The sequence below is a fragment of the Uranotaenia lowii genome, chromosome 1 (assembly GCF_029784155.1).
Source record: "Uranotaenia lowii strain MFRU-FL chromosome 1, ASM2978415v1, whole genome shotgun sequence".
In the NCBI taxonomy this organism is placed as follows: domain Eukaryota; kingdom Metazoa; phylum Arthropoda; class Insecta; order Diptera; family Culicidae; genus Uranotaenia; species Uranotaenia lowii.
In genome coordinates, this window is record NC_073691.1 from 154,617,146 (window position 1) to 154,631,767 (window position 14,622).

The 14,622-nt window shown below is 41.2% G+C and overlaps 3 protein-coding genes across 5 annotated transcripts; 2 read left to right on the forward strand and 1 right to left on the reverse strand.

Moving 5' to 3' along the window:
* Positions 1–409: 409 nt before the first annotated feature.
* Positions 410–5,852, forward strand: LOC129740605 (aprataxin and PNK-like factor). 3 transcript variants are annotated; one of them, XM_055732310.1, is made up of 4 exons: positions 410–657; positions 821–1,177; positions 4,328–4,925; positions 5,489–5,852. In XM_055732310.1, the coding sequence occupies exons 1-4, from the start codon at positions 559–561 to the stop codon at positions 5,737–5,739; spliced, it is 1,305 nt and encodes a 434-aa protein (XP_055588285.1). In that variant the 5' UTR covers positions 410–558; the 3' UTR covers positions 5,740–5,852. The 3 variants fall into 3 exon arrangements, with proteins under 3 accessions (XP_055588285.1, XP_055588287.1, XP_055588286.1); XM_055732312.1 differs by lacking the exon at positions 5,489–5,852 and adding an exon at positions 5,156–5,426; XM_055732311.1 differs by lacking the exons at positions 4,328–4,925; positions 5,489–5,852 and adding exons at positions 2,139–2,697; positions 3,908–4,294.
* LOC129740603 (4-hydroxybenzoate polyprenyltransferase, mitochondrial) lies at positions 5,844–8,217 on the reverse strand. Its single transcript, XM_055732309.1, has 2 exons — positions 6,826–8,217; positions 5,844–6,221 (listed from the first exon to the last, which is right to left on the reverse strand). The coding sequence occupies exons 1-2, from the start codon at positions 7,924–7,926 to the stop codon at positions 5,919–5,921; spliced, it is 1,404 nt and encodes a 467-aa protein (XP_055588284.1). The 5' UTR covers positions 7,927–8,217; the 3' UTR covers positions 5,844–5,918.
* A 3,071-nt stretch (positions 8,218–11,288) lies between these two features.
* On the forward strand, positions 11,289–13,496 carry LOC129738669 (guanine nucleotide-binding protein-like 3 homolog). The gene is made up of 3 exons (XM_055729922.1): positions 11,289–11,413; positions 11,484–11,659; positions 11,794–13,496. Exons 1-3 carry the CDS (start codon positions 11,392–11,394, stop codon positions 13,432–13,434), a joined length of 1,839 nt encoding a protein of 612 aa, XP_055585897.1. The 5' UTR covers positions 11,289–11,391; the 3' UTR covers positions 13,435–13,496.
* The last annotated feature ends 1,126 nt before the right edge of the window (positions 13,497–14,622 follow it).

Here is a 14,622-nt window from a genome sequence, read left to right on the forward strand (position 1 = left end):
TACCGTCGTTTTCGTTAGAGCAAGTTCACTGGTGTTGGGAGAAAGTGGTAGAAATTTGACACTTTGAGCACATTCTGAAAACTACCATGCATGCGAAAACATTTCAAGATCTGTAGTCTTCAAGAGTTTTTACAACACGTGTTGTATTCTCGCATGCTGTAATGCAAAAATAGCAATATTTCTATCACATAAGGCTGGAATAGAAACAGTGGCTGTAAAAAAAATACAACGTAGGGACGTCATGTAGGGAACACTATATAGAAATTAAACGTATCCATGGATGCATTTAATTAAATTTTCTGGTGTACTTCTCTCTTTTCAACCGCGGGGGGCTAGCGGATGGAAAATTTTCTTGCAACACTGAAATAAGGGAAATTAGGCGGCTTGCTCTTATATTCAGCGAACGCGATCCACCCTGAAAAAGGAAAACGGCGCCTTCGCGGGATTTTGACGATTTTGTTTTGCGCTCCGATTTGTTTGTTTGATCCTCAGTGTAATTGGTATTAAATATTTCGTGAAATAAATTTCTCGAATGTTATAAGCATCTGGTAGTTCGAAATGAATACCAATTTGCTATTTCTACACGATTGTGATAAAAACATTGACATTCCGCTACCGGCCACGGAAACCATAATCGGGAGAGATTCTTTCCTGCAGGTGAGTCAGCTTTGTGCGCGTTTTTATTTTTTTGGCTGGGGGGCTGGGGGGCTGGGGCTAGTGTGCAAATTCAAAACAAGCTCGATGCGGTGGTGGGTGCGTTTTAATTTTCTATTTCGTGAAAATTCACGTTATCAACTCTGTCTCTGTCTCTGTATTGCAGTGCAATGACAAAAGAATATCGCGACAGCACGGCATTCTACGGCCAGGCTCCGATCCGGCTGGAAGTGATCCTACGGTGCAAATAACGGCAACTCACTCGAATCCCATCTTCATACGGACCGGGGACCAGGTGCTGAACATCCTTACCAAAGACCTCACAGCGACGCTAAGACCTGGGGAAAAATTTGCGCTTCTACCAGATCAGTATTGGTTTGAAGTGCGCTCAGTAGGTACCGGAGCTGAGCCCTCTGTCGCTGCCGATTCGTCGGAGGTCCCACAATCAGCTGCAGCAGCCGAGGAACATCAGCAACAGGACCCAGCACCTCAGGACGAAGCCTCTGAACGTGTACCACCGCAGGTTAGTGAAACACGTGATGCACGTGAGTTTGAAATTGTCTTATCGTTTTTAAGAGGTTTTCAATTTTGTTTTTTTTTTTAAATATAACTGAATATTATTGTAGAGAGCTGTTATTTTCATAATAATAAACGTGTAGTATCACGTGAAATTTAATAATTTAAGTACAAGAACAACGTAATGACCTGTAATTAGTTCCACGGGAACAAAACACGAAATGAACGCATTCATTCCTGTCATTACTCAGAGCGCATGTAGTTTCAAGAAATATTCAAACATTTCTGGTTTGTCTGTCAATTTTATAGACGGTGGTCTTTTTAGATATTTAAACTGCATTAATTTCCTTAGATCACAGCTTTATCCATTTTCTGCCAAATGAAACAGTTCGTAAATTTCGGAAAACATTCAATAGAAAGTGCTCTTCAAAACGTCTCAAAAGAGCCTTTATCTATCCTTACCGTCGTAAATTACAGATATTGCATTCTACAAAATTTTGAGAAATCAGTTCGTAATGCGGAAGCATTTTTGTGTACAAAATTTCGTGGAAATTACTCGAAAACGTTTGAGTATAGTCGTTTGACTTTCAATGTAATGAATCACCTATGTTCTATCAAAACATGCAGAGCTCGAAAATTTGAAGCTGTATCGAATTCCTCATTTCTTCATGTGAGATCCCTTCTTGTGGACGGGATTTCAATGCAGATCATCCATTCATCCCGTTAAATTAAAACATGCTTGTTTTTTTAAATCTGATAGAAAAAAAGCGAGAATCGTTTGGATTGTGTCGTATTTTATGAAAATCACTCAAACATTGTTGCAGTTGTGTCGTATGATGTTCTGCATCTAACATTGAACTGTTTGAAACGGTTGTTCAAAAAGTCGCAATAATCGCAATGTTGATTGCAATGTTTTAGCCATCAGTTATGAGATCGACTGACTGCTTGATCCCAACATCATGTTTTAGGACAGTTCAACGGAAACTGGAAGCGAAAACATGGCAGCGACTAACCAAGTTGTAACTGACACTGCTAGCACCAGAAGAGTTCTCCCCGACTGGATGAACAGTGGTGGTGAAACGAAAGGTACAAAACGTAAAACTGAGTCAAAAATACCTGCGGATAACTCCAAGAAACTGAAAACACCCCAAAACATACAGACACCCGGTGTAACGGAAGATACCGAACCGGGAGCTGGGACAAGTACTTCCCAGGTCGAAACGAATATTAATGATGCCACAACAGGAGAAAACTCATCACCTAAACAAACGACAGACACACAAGAAGCTGCTGATACTGCCTCTACCCGGCCGTTGAGGACCTCTTGCCGGTTCGGTATAAACTGCTATCAGGAGAACCCACACCACCTGGCACGGTACGCGCACCCGAACGACCAGGACTACCGGAGACCGAAATTTCCTCCGGCACGTAGCGATGCTCCTGTCTGTCCCTTCGGAGCCAAATGCTATCGCCGGAATTCGCAACACTTCGATGACTATCGGCACCCGGATGCGGACGATTATGAAGGTAAATGTTCTGTTTTATGTACCTATTAGGAAAATCAATCCTCGAACAGACGCTAGTGCGTATATGACACTCACTTTCAAGAACACTGGTCAAATTCGAGCTCATTGGTGCAAGTTTTCAGCGTGTGCTAACAGTTTTCATGAAAAAATACGCAAGCCGTCGTGAATAAAAAGCGAGGGATTTAGAATGCATGGTGGTTTGGTATTGTTCGTACTCGTCTAATCATAGCTTTAACAGGTGTTCATTACAAGCATCTAAGATGCTGTTTTAGATAATCGTTAAATCAAAATTCAAGCTAAGTAACAACTAATACCTACAGAAAATTTACCTACAAGCTGAGAGTTTTAAATCAGTAGTTGAAATTTTTACAATATTTTACATCAAATCTTTTTTTTTTTAGAAAATAGTTATTCACAGGTGTTTGCAACCAATTTGAACTTCTTTGTTCCAAATTATTCAACTTGTAATTCAAGTCAACCAAAGTATTGAAAAACGCACAATTTATCGGACATGTTTTATGAAAGTTTTTTAGATGCCACGTAAATTGCAGGTTCAAGAATAGCCACCTTAACATTCAAATAACTTCGCTCATACCTCTGCGATACTTGCGTTTTATTTTACACAAATGTTAAGTTATAATCAGGTATCCTTTTTAAGTAAAAAATGAACGAAATTATTCTTTTTTTTATTCCCACCATAAACGGGGTAAACCAGGCCCCTGCAGGATTTGGATTTGGCTATGTATCGTGTGACCAAAATCTATTAGCTAATTGTTAGTGAATCTCGTTCTTAAGCTTTTTTTTTGTTTGTCTTGGCCGATGATCGGAAACGGTCGGAAACAACTCAACGTTGTAACGTGCAGCGTGCAATTTAAAATCATCACTGTGCTGTAACATATCTACAAATATTTATTAAGAAAAATTGACTTTTTTCACTAAAACTACTAACGCACACTGGAAACTTGCTCAAGTAACCCAAATTTGACCAAGTTTCGTTTAGAAGTAAACGCTAAGCGTACGAATTTCAAGGATTAATGGCTTGCATCTTGCAACGTAACAATATATGCCATGACTTATAATCGATCTTATTAATGTGGTTCTAAGCCCACGTTCATAAGATCGATTCTATCGACTTGAACTCTATCCACTACGTCACGGAAAACTCACTACCACTAGTTGAATCAATTAACCGAGTATATCTGCACTTTTAGTACCCTCCGCAACGGTTTCCCCTGCAAATTCTCAGCAGCAACCACCTTCGCCGCTACCGACCAAACGACGAAGACGTCAAACCAAGAAGACCGGGGCCACTTCCTACACCGGAGACGCCAGCGATGACGACGAATATGGTGAGGAACTCTTTGGCGATGGATCAGATTCGGACGATTATCACCCGGATAGAGATGACGGGACCGAGGATGACGACGATTATGAAGAAGATTTGGTTGCAAGCGACCAGGAAGATGACAATTGAATTTATTTTAGATTTTGATTAAATGAAAGTTTTGTTGATCTTAAAGCTATCGGTTTATGTCGTTAATATTGTTCGTATTTGAAACTGTCCTTATCCTGATACAACATCATGAATGGCAAGCGTTTTCTATGATGTTTTTTTATCATTTTTCTCTCAGGTCAGCTCAACGGAAACAACCGGTGGTTTTCTGCGTATTCGAACAATGGAAGAAGTTAACAACGCTGTGTGCAGTTCTGCTTTCATCAGTAGTAGCGACAACAGCAGTACTGTAGGAGAAAAACGCAAACTTCAGTCAGAACCGGAAATCTCCAAAAAGCACAAATCCTCCGACGAAAATTCGGCGCCAATTGTCGTCGCAGAGGAACCAAAAACGCCCGGTGAAGCGAGCCAAGCTACGGATGCAACAGTTGCTGGCTCGAGCACCCCAGCCATAAAGACGGATCCTGATGAAAATGTGGCAAGTTGTTCACATTCGGGCAAAACCTCCGGTACAGATGCAGTAAAGGTAAAACAAGAACCGGCTGACAGTAGCGTATCTCCCCCGAGGCCGTCCTGCCAATTTGGTATCGGGTGCTACCAGCGGAACGTTCAACATCTGGCCCAGTTTGCTCACCCCAGTGATACCGACTATCGCCGGCCAGATTTACCACCAGCACCCAGTACTGCGCCACATTGTCCGTTCGGGGCCAGCTGCTACCGACGGAATCCGCAACACTTTCGAGAATACCAACACCCGGATGCTAGTGAGTATAAAGGTATGTGAATCGGTTTGTTTGTTCATTGCAATGCATATCATTATCATCGCTTTTATGTTTGTCTTCTGATAATCACACCTTCTTCCTGCCTTCAAAATCGTATCCCTTAAACGAACACTTCCAAGGGTCGACGCACATGAATTTTTGCTGCATCCATATAAATTCATCTATTTTTGCTCCTTAAAGCTCTTTTCGATCAAACTTGTGTTCTGTACTTTCGAAACCCACAGCAAGCTTTAGAGCACGTTTTCAACTGCCAACTGCCGGCGGAAACTGTGTCAATGGGTCGGACTCCGAGGACGACTGCTCGGATCGTCCACGCAGGAACACTAGACGACCTGCCAAGCTGGAAGATTACGTGGTTTACAAGTGATATTTTCTGTGAATGATGACGATGTTCTTTTGCAACAGTTTCTTTATAGTGTTGCAAGTTGCAATATATTAGTTTTGTTTGAATTAATTGTGTTTTGTTGGAATTAATAAAGTTTATCAGAAGACAAACAGAGCCATTATTTTTTTTAAACCTAAAACTCTTTTATATGAGAATTTTTCCCATACGCTAGTGCCTCCCCCGGCAACAACAGTTCATATCCAAAGACCAACGCAGCCACGGGGAGCTGGCCGTCCTCTGCATCGAATCCTGATCGATGTTGGCCCCTTTGTGGATTCCAGCGATGATGATGATGATGATGATATAGACTTTTTTCTTAACTATTCGGATTCCGACGAGTTTGAACCTGCCCGGGACGGACCGGAGGACGAAGACGAAGAAGATGAGGGTTTCGATGTCAACGACCATCAAGATGAAGAATAACCGGCTACCTGAACCTTAGGCCATAGGGTGTAACTTATTTGTAACTGTAATTAATGTAATGGTTATCGAGTTAGGATTTGTGATAAACTGAAAGAAATGCACTGTTTTCCTTTTGTGTTGTGTTCCCTTCATTTTAGCAACATATCATCTTAAAAATAAATAACCTACATTTACAATGGCTAGGGTACGGCGGGACTTGCCGTAGCCACCGTGGCCAGCAGTTTAGATCCGGGAGTGTTGCTTCCGGTATTACGACTGTTACTACCGCTGCCATCCCCGGGGCCACTATTGCTGCCTGAACCGAGTCCGACCGATGGTAAACTGATCAGAGCACCGTTCGTGGTGACAGCAGTCCTTTTTTGGGCGTAACCTTTGTAGAGCGTTCCCAGTACGATTCCCAGAAACAGGATTAGCCCAACCTGGTGGTTGGAGATGAATTTGGTCGCACAATCCGTGGGATTGTTGATGTTCAGCGAGTAGATCTGTTGGGAGAAGGAAATGATAGGAATAAGGCTAAGTATACTTGGCTCGCCCAAAGATCAAATTGATTTAATCACAGCGATCCTAGTTAGAAATCCATTGATACTCTCGTTTAATTTAACCAGTTTTAAACAAGTTTTTCTAAAGATTTTAATAAAAAGGGAAACATGAATTTAAGTCAGTTTTTATAAATATTTGTTTTGTTTTTGGTTTTGAACTTTTAAATATTAAATTTAGTTTGATAGTGCTGTGTAATATGTAAACTGAAAAATAAACAATTTACTATGTAGGTAACTAGTAACTACCTACTTCAATCTGTTTTCAACCCAATTCTAAAAATCACTTTATACTAAAAAATTTACAAACAAGTTACCATTACATTTTGGTATTTAGATCAAAATAATTAAATTTTACACAAAAAATGTATGTACCTATACCGAAAAACGCTTTGAGACTTCAAGTATGTAATCGCATGTTTGCCAAGATGTTCAGTAAACATCTCTTCAACGCCGTTTTAGACTTTCTATCAGTACGGTCAATTTTTCAGTTTTATGACATGCAAATTCCATTTACGCTAACTATAATCCGAACAAAATCAATGAATACCTGGTGAGATAGGTGTGTCGTGATCACAGCCACCGCCGAGTAGTATGGCCACGTTTGTCCACACACAACACCGGACGTAATCAATCCGCCAATCATGGCAGCCGAAAATCCACTCAACCACAGTTTGGTGTTGTCCCCGAATCGAATCGCCGTCGATTTGATTCCCAGCAGAATGTCATCCACCTTATCCTGGTGGGCATAGATCGTATCGTACACGATGGTCCAGCAAACGCCGGCCAGGTACAGTGGCAAACAGGCAGCCCAATCTACCGATCCCTGAGTGGCACTCCACCCTAGCAGAGCGCCCCAGTTGAAGGTCATTCCGAGGATGAGCTGCGGCCAGTGAGTTATCCGTTTCATCAACGGATATATGATAATCAACCCCATCGAACTGGCCCCAAGAAGAATCGAATACCAGTTCAGTTGCAGCAAAATCATCAGCCCTATTCCCAGCTGTGCACTCAAAAAAACCCAAGCATCCCCGGTCGTAAGCTCTCCCGCAACCAGAGGTCGATTTTTCGTACGGGCCACCTTCGAATCGATGTCCTTGTCCCACATATCGTTGATGGTACACCCGGCACCGCGCATGATGAAGGCACCGGTTCCGAAAAGGGCCAGCATGAACGGATCCGGCCAACAGCCTGCCGGAGCACCTAGTGCTATACTCCATCCACATGGCCAGAATAGCAACCAGGACCCTATGGGCCGATCGATTCGCATCAATCTTGCATATGGACTAGCCACTATCCGCTGCATTGCTCCCTTTGGTGTTGTACTGGGCTTTTCAGCCCCATCAACTTGACTGCTAAATTCTCTTATTTTAAAATCACCGATGCATCTCTTGGAGGCGTTTGAGGTATAGTTATTCCACTGTAGATCCACCAAGGAACTGCGACGTTTACGGTTGTAATTGTACTGAACTAGTTTGGCGGTGTGAAATCCGCCCATTGGAGGAACTTCTTTTTTTCGATCGCTCCGATTCGAAATCGTGAAAACAGTCACTGGGGATCGCCCGACAAGCAGTGCTCGCCGGATTTCGAAGGTGTGGTTTTTCGATGTCGGCAGCCGCCTACAGCAGCCGGCCAGCGTTCGTAACATCATTATTTTTGGTTGATTTGGTATTCTTTAAGCCGGAACGTATGTCGTGACTTTGAAGATTTTATACTGCTAGCTCATTTTCAGTATTACTCTCGTTCACGTTTTATCCATAACGTGAATTTCTTCTGGTTTATCAAATACCTTAAAACTGTAAGTCTACTAACGAAAATGTAATTTTTCCAAACATTCGATAAGGGTATTTCGCGTGATTACTTAACAACTGCTCATCGACTAGCACGCACGATGAGGCGCAAGATGTGTTTTTCGATCGAACGCGATTTCAGCGAAAAATTCTGACAGTCGTCCGTCGCGAAGAAAAGGACTCTGTCGAAGAGCTCGATGCGTTATTGGGTCAACAAAAAGGGGATTCTAATGAATTTGATCGAAAAAATATTTACTTAAACCAAAAAATTATATCTTCAGGTTTCACTTCCCGCATAGTAAGATACTATACTCAGAATCTTCAGAATGATTCATCTCTGATAACATTTATGGTACTGATTCGAATTGCGCCTTTGATAAATGTGCTCTTGCTAGAAATAGCTAAATATTATATCTGAAAGATTTGGTTAATAGTATTAAGAACAAACTGCGTTTTTTTGCAACGCGATAAAAAGATAAAGAAATATTTTTGGAAGATACGATAAATGATCTAGAAACGTATTGATTATTTTTGCAACACACCGTCAATTTTTCTGCTGTCACTTCAAGACACGCCGCTGAAATAATTTATTTGTCCAGAGAAAAAAAAACAACGTCGGTAGTAGGTATTAAAAATTGTCTGCTTAAAAATAAAAAGTTTTCGAGTTCGGAGGAAGCTTCCGATGTTGAGCAACACGCAGGCGGCTATGGTAAGTGAACTCATCTTCATAGCAAGAAATTTTAACTTATTTTTTCGATGTGCTTTACAGATTCCAAGACAGATCCGGCAAGGATTGCGATCTGCGGAAAGCGAGAAATTTTGCTTTACCGGTAACCTCAGGATGGAACTACCGGTCGGTTACTCCATGGAAATGGAAAAAACAACCATTTCTGCAACATATGGAAGGCGTTTGAAACAACCGGAAGGTGCAGCGGAAGGTTCTTCTTGCAACATCCGGAAGGTGCTAATGCAATATCTGTGCGGGTAATTTGATTACGCGCATGTGAAAACTTAAATGATTTTTTGTACGAAAGCATTTTTAATAAAATAAATAAGTTCCATGAATCTTCTCTCATATTATTTCTGAAAAAAAAATTAAGTTAAGAAATTCGGTTGTACTCCATTTACCCGAAAACCATTGCCCAGAATGAAAAATCCCCAGAATTCCAATCGCCAGAAAGAACCATTCCCCAGAATTTTTTTCCCCAGACGAACCATTCCCCAGAAAAATTTTCGCCAGAATGTACCATTTCCCAGAAATTTTTTCACCAGAATGAACCATTTACCAGAAATTTTTTCGCCAGAAGAACCATTTCCCAGAAAATTGAAAACATTTATCCCTACTAGAAATTAATTAAAAAAAAAAGGAATTGTTACAAAAAAATCGGGTTTCATAACTTAATTCTTTTGCGGCAAAGCCGCAACCAACGAGGATGAAGGGGCTGAGGCGGCACAAAGCCGGGTCGGAAGCGGCGGCCCCATTACATTGGTCTAGGTCTGCCGGGGCTTCCTAGGTCTGCGTGAAAGCTAGGGGTGATCCCTTAGCCCCGTCCGCCACGCGACAGCGTGAAGGACAAAACGTCTTTCAAGCTCGAACGCGCAGCGTGAGGAGTCGGATACCAAAACGGTTTTTTAAAGGACCATGATAAGCATTGAATCAATTATAGTACCCAAACCATAAACAAAGCACAATATTGGTTCTAAAATAAATTTAGTTGGAAATTTCAAAGTCTTAGTTTCATTAAAAAAATCATTTTGAAAAAATTAATTTCGAATCATATGAAATATTCAAGAATTCATTAGAAAAAAAAGAAAACAAATAAAAATACTAGGGGAAAAAATCTGGGATTTGTGCCATTCTGGTAAATGTTCCATTCTGGGGAAAAAAATTCTGGGAAATGGTCCATTCTGGGAAAAAAATTTCTGGTAAATGGTGCATTCTGGGGAATTTTTTTCTGGGAAATGGTTCATTCTGGGGTTTGATTTCGGGTATTTGTCATTCTGGGAAAAATTCATTCTGGGCAATGGTTTTCGGGTAAATGGGATACAATCAAGAAATTCAATACCCCAGTACGGGTTACAATGGTTCCATTGTTAACTGACGATAATTTATATCGTCCTCATTTTATAGATGGATTATAAAGTAACGATACGTGTTATCATGAAATACGTTTTGGAACAGTAAAAAAAGGCAAAAAATTTGAATGGTTACTCTTCTTAACGACCCGTTCACTGTATCGTAAAGTGCGTCCAAACGATTCCATTCCATGAAAAAATGATAAGCCTTATCTTACATTAAAAATCCAAAACTATAGAGGTTATCTTTTGGGTGTCTTGGGAAGAAGATAATAGGAATAGTCACTGTATAATCACTCATTTTAGTGTATACTACTGTATAATACTGATTTATGCGGGTTTTCCTTTCATTAAATCATTCGTAATCTATTTACTTTTTTTTTTTGTTTAAACCCCTAAGATTTTTTTCATTTAAGATCGCAGTTCACCTAAGATGCAAATAAAAATAAAAATCTTATTTCACCAATAACTTAAGAAAGCGACATATGTATAGATATAACTTGGTTTTGTAACATAGTGGAATCGATGGGAATAATTGAAAGATGAATTTTGAACTGATCTAAGTGTTTAAAACCTTTTAAAAATGTTTTACTTAAATTTGATTCCCCCGATTTTCACCGTGGATTTTTTTTCATATTGGGAAATCGAACTCAAAATATTTTTAAAAAGTTTTAAACACTGAGAAAGCTTCAAAATCTCCTCACTCTGTTCCACCATGTATAGAGTTGTTTTTGACATTTCTTACGCACACTTGCTGAGCGTGTACAGATGAGACGGGACAATTAACCTCCAAAACTCTCGGTACAAAAAACGGACAGCCGGTCGACAAACATGGTCGTTTTTGAGGTTGATTGTCCCAAAACTAAAAAGTGTTGGTGAAACAACCAGCATAAAATCACCAACACTATCAGCGGCAAATAGGACTATACGACGTGCCGCAGACTTCACATTTTCATCCACGTTCGCTTTTGAACATATAGATCCGATAGATCCCCTATTCCAAATTATTTTGTTTAAAATGACCTAATGCCTTTTCGACTTTAGTCCTGTTGAGCTCTTTTTGACATTCTGCTTTGCCTCGAGAGATCTCTCTTTTCTCTTTCAAGATAAAAACAGGGCGAGAGAGATTGCTCTTTTCGTCTGAACTGCCTGTCAGACTCGAAAACGTTCCTTTCAAAACAAACGTGGAAACGTGCTCGGGTATCCTCCGGCTAATTATCCGCAAAATAGTTTGATTTTTTCCACGAAAAATGGCCCTCAAAGCATTGAAATGTAAGTATTTGACATAACGGTTATTCATTCAAAGCGGTATTTATCATTATTTTATCTTACAACTGACCAGGTCGCAGTTCCAAGCGTCAGAAGGCGTCACTGCGTTACAAGGTGATCAAAAAGATAGCAGCCAACAAGCGAAAAAAGGAAAAGGAGGCCAAGAAGCTGCCCAAGTTGCGGTCAAAGAAGCAGAAAATGATTCAAGTTCCCAACATTTGCCCGTTCAAAAAGGAAATTTTGGAAGAGGTTAGTTTGTTATTACGCATTAGAATTCAATGTGAATGACGATGTTTGTGTCAATAGTATTTCATTTAAGTTAGAATTTAAGTACATAATACCATAATATTATCTGTAATTCGAAAAATTATCCCCCTACACAGGTTGAAGAACACAAACAACTTGCTGAACAGGAGCGGGAACGCAAAAAGGAATTGCTAAAGCAGCAACGACTGAAGGCACTCGAAGGACAGACACTTGAATCGATAGCTGCTGACGCCGACCGCCGGGGATCCGAGTATGATCCATCCAAGGCAGCACCGGTCGAAGAAGAGTACGTCAACTTTGGCAAGGGTAAAGAGGGATCGCTCAAGGCTTACTTCAAGGAGTTCAAAAAGGTAATCGACGCAGCCGACGTCATCTTGGAAGTGGTGGACGCTCGCGATCCACTGGGCACACGTTGCAGCGAAGTGGCTCAGATTGTACGGGAAGCTCCCGGCCAGAAGCGTTTGGTTTTGATTCTGAACAAAGCTGATTTAGTTCCAAGAGAGAATTTGGAAAAGTGGCTTAAATATTTGCGCAAATCTGGACCGGTCATTCCTTTCAAGGCAACGACCCAGAGCCAGAAATCGCACATTGGCAACCGAAAGTTTAAGGTCGCACAATCGCTGGAATGTTCACCCTGTATCGGGGCAGATTTGCTCAAGGAATTGTTGGCCAATTATTGTCGCAGCGATGATATCCGAACTTCCATCCGGGTTGGCATCGTCGGGCTGCCAAATGTTGGCAAAAGCTCACTGGTAAATTCGTTGAAACGAAAACGAGCATGTCTGGTTGGAGCTAAACCTGGAGTGACTAAACAAATGCAGGAAGTACAGATCGATTCACACGTCAAACTTTTAGATAGCCCCGGAATTATATTCCAGAAGCCACAGGATGAAGATCACCACCGATTCTATGCCTTAAAAAATGCACAAAAAGTCACAGAAATTCAGGATCCCTTCCCGCTGGCCGAGGATATTCTAAAAAGGGGAACCATGAGCTATTTCTGCAAGCTCTACGACCTGTCCGAGTTCCACTCGACGGACGAATTTCTTGCCAAAAAAGCTATCCGGATGGGTGCCTTGGCAAAGCGAGGAATTCCAGACGTCCGGAAAGCAGCTCGTGCCCTCATCGAGGACTGGAACACTGGCAAGATAAAATACTGCACCCATCCACCGGAAGAAGGCGATGACATTCACATCAGCGCTCAGCTGGTTTCCAGCGGCAACGCCCCAGAGTTTAATTTGGAAAGTTTTGATAAGGTGTTGCAGGATCTGGACAACCAGTATGAGGATAGCTTCAAGCTGAAGGACAAAGACGGTGACGTCACAGACGTGATCGGTAAACACGAGATCCTCACCATGGAAGTCGATTCCAAGGGTCCGGTTTCGATGCAGTTGTCCAAAGACGACGAACAAAATAATGCATTGGCAGCGCTAATGCGGGGCGCAGGAAAAATAATCGAGGAAGATGATTCGCTCCAATCATCCGGTAAAGGCAAGAAACGAAAAGTCAACGATTACGCTGAAGAGGAGAAGAAATTCCGCAAGGACCCCATGTTCCAACTGGATGGAAACCAGACGGTTAACAAAAACCGAAAAGCAGAGCTGAAGGCTAAGAAAAAGGCAGCCTCGCGAGCGGAAAAGAAAGTAATGGATGTAGTAGGCGATCTGGAATCTATGTCTGTTGGGCCCGCGGCCAAGAAAAAGCCAAAGAAGGGAAATGGTGATGATTATGATTTCGATGATGATTACCAAATGTAGGTTCGTTTCAATCGGTAGATGCCTTTTTAAAGCTTAACGGTAAATAAAATACTTATACCGTAGCATGGTTTTTTTTAATGAAGTTCGAAATTTAGGCCTAGGAAAAAATCTGCGTAATACACGTTTGAATAGAATTTTGAGTATATTATTGATATCAAGAATAGCTAGAAAAGTTAAATTTTCTTAACAGAGTTCGATATTATAATGCCATTATTATGCCATTTTGTATAATAATATACATTTGTATATATACAAAATTTTTAATGTATATTATACAAAATGCCATAACGCTGGAAAATATCGAAAATGGTTACTTTTTAACCGAAAATGGTTAATTAAATACCAGCGTGTTCGAAATTGATAAATCGGTATCAATTTTTAAAAAGGGCGTATGCTCAATTGTAAACAAATCTTGTTACTAGCATGAACATATTAAAATTTCTATTTTACATCTAAAATAACATCCTCTTTTAATTTTGTGGATTTTAGTGAAGCTAAATTATTCACGCCCACGTCATCTTCATCCCGGGGGCGAAAAGTATTATTTATTTTGTTTATTTTCATTTGACGAGGGCAAATTGAAATTTGCGGACCGAACTCGCGTCACGAAAAACTCCTCTTTAAGAGCCATCACATCTAAAGGATTATGACGTCATCACCAACGCCTGCTTTGATGGGTTTTGTTTTTCCATACCTACGAAAGGTATAAAACAAAGGGCTCTGCGGTCGACTCGGTTTCAGTTTCGTTCTGCCCGTCGAGTTGAACAGAGTTAGCTGCTCTTCGATCGGTGATTGGACCCCACCAGTGGTAATCCAACACCGATATCGAATAGCAGTTTTGTTCAGCATCAAGTGTAGTGGCATGAACCAGCCAGAGACAGCAAGCAGCGCAGATGACCAGCGGCAGAGAATTCCAGTGGCGGAGAGTAGTTTCGTTGCTGCTGTGCGCCCTGGGTACACGTTAAATGAATGGCGCCGGATACAGACAGAGCTGCTTGGAGTTCCCGTTCGCAAGCTGCGTTGCGTGCAAAAATGCTCTGATGGCAGCTGGCCGCTGAATCGGTGTGCATAGGAGGGGCGTGGTTTGGAGAGATGCTGTTTAGGAGAGTTTATCGATCGGCGAGGGGTGCTCGCTGGAATAAAAACTGGTTATGCGGAATAGGTCAAATATTTTTCTTAACTTGAACT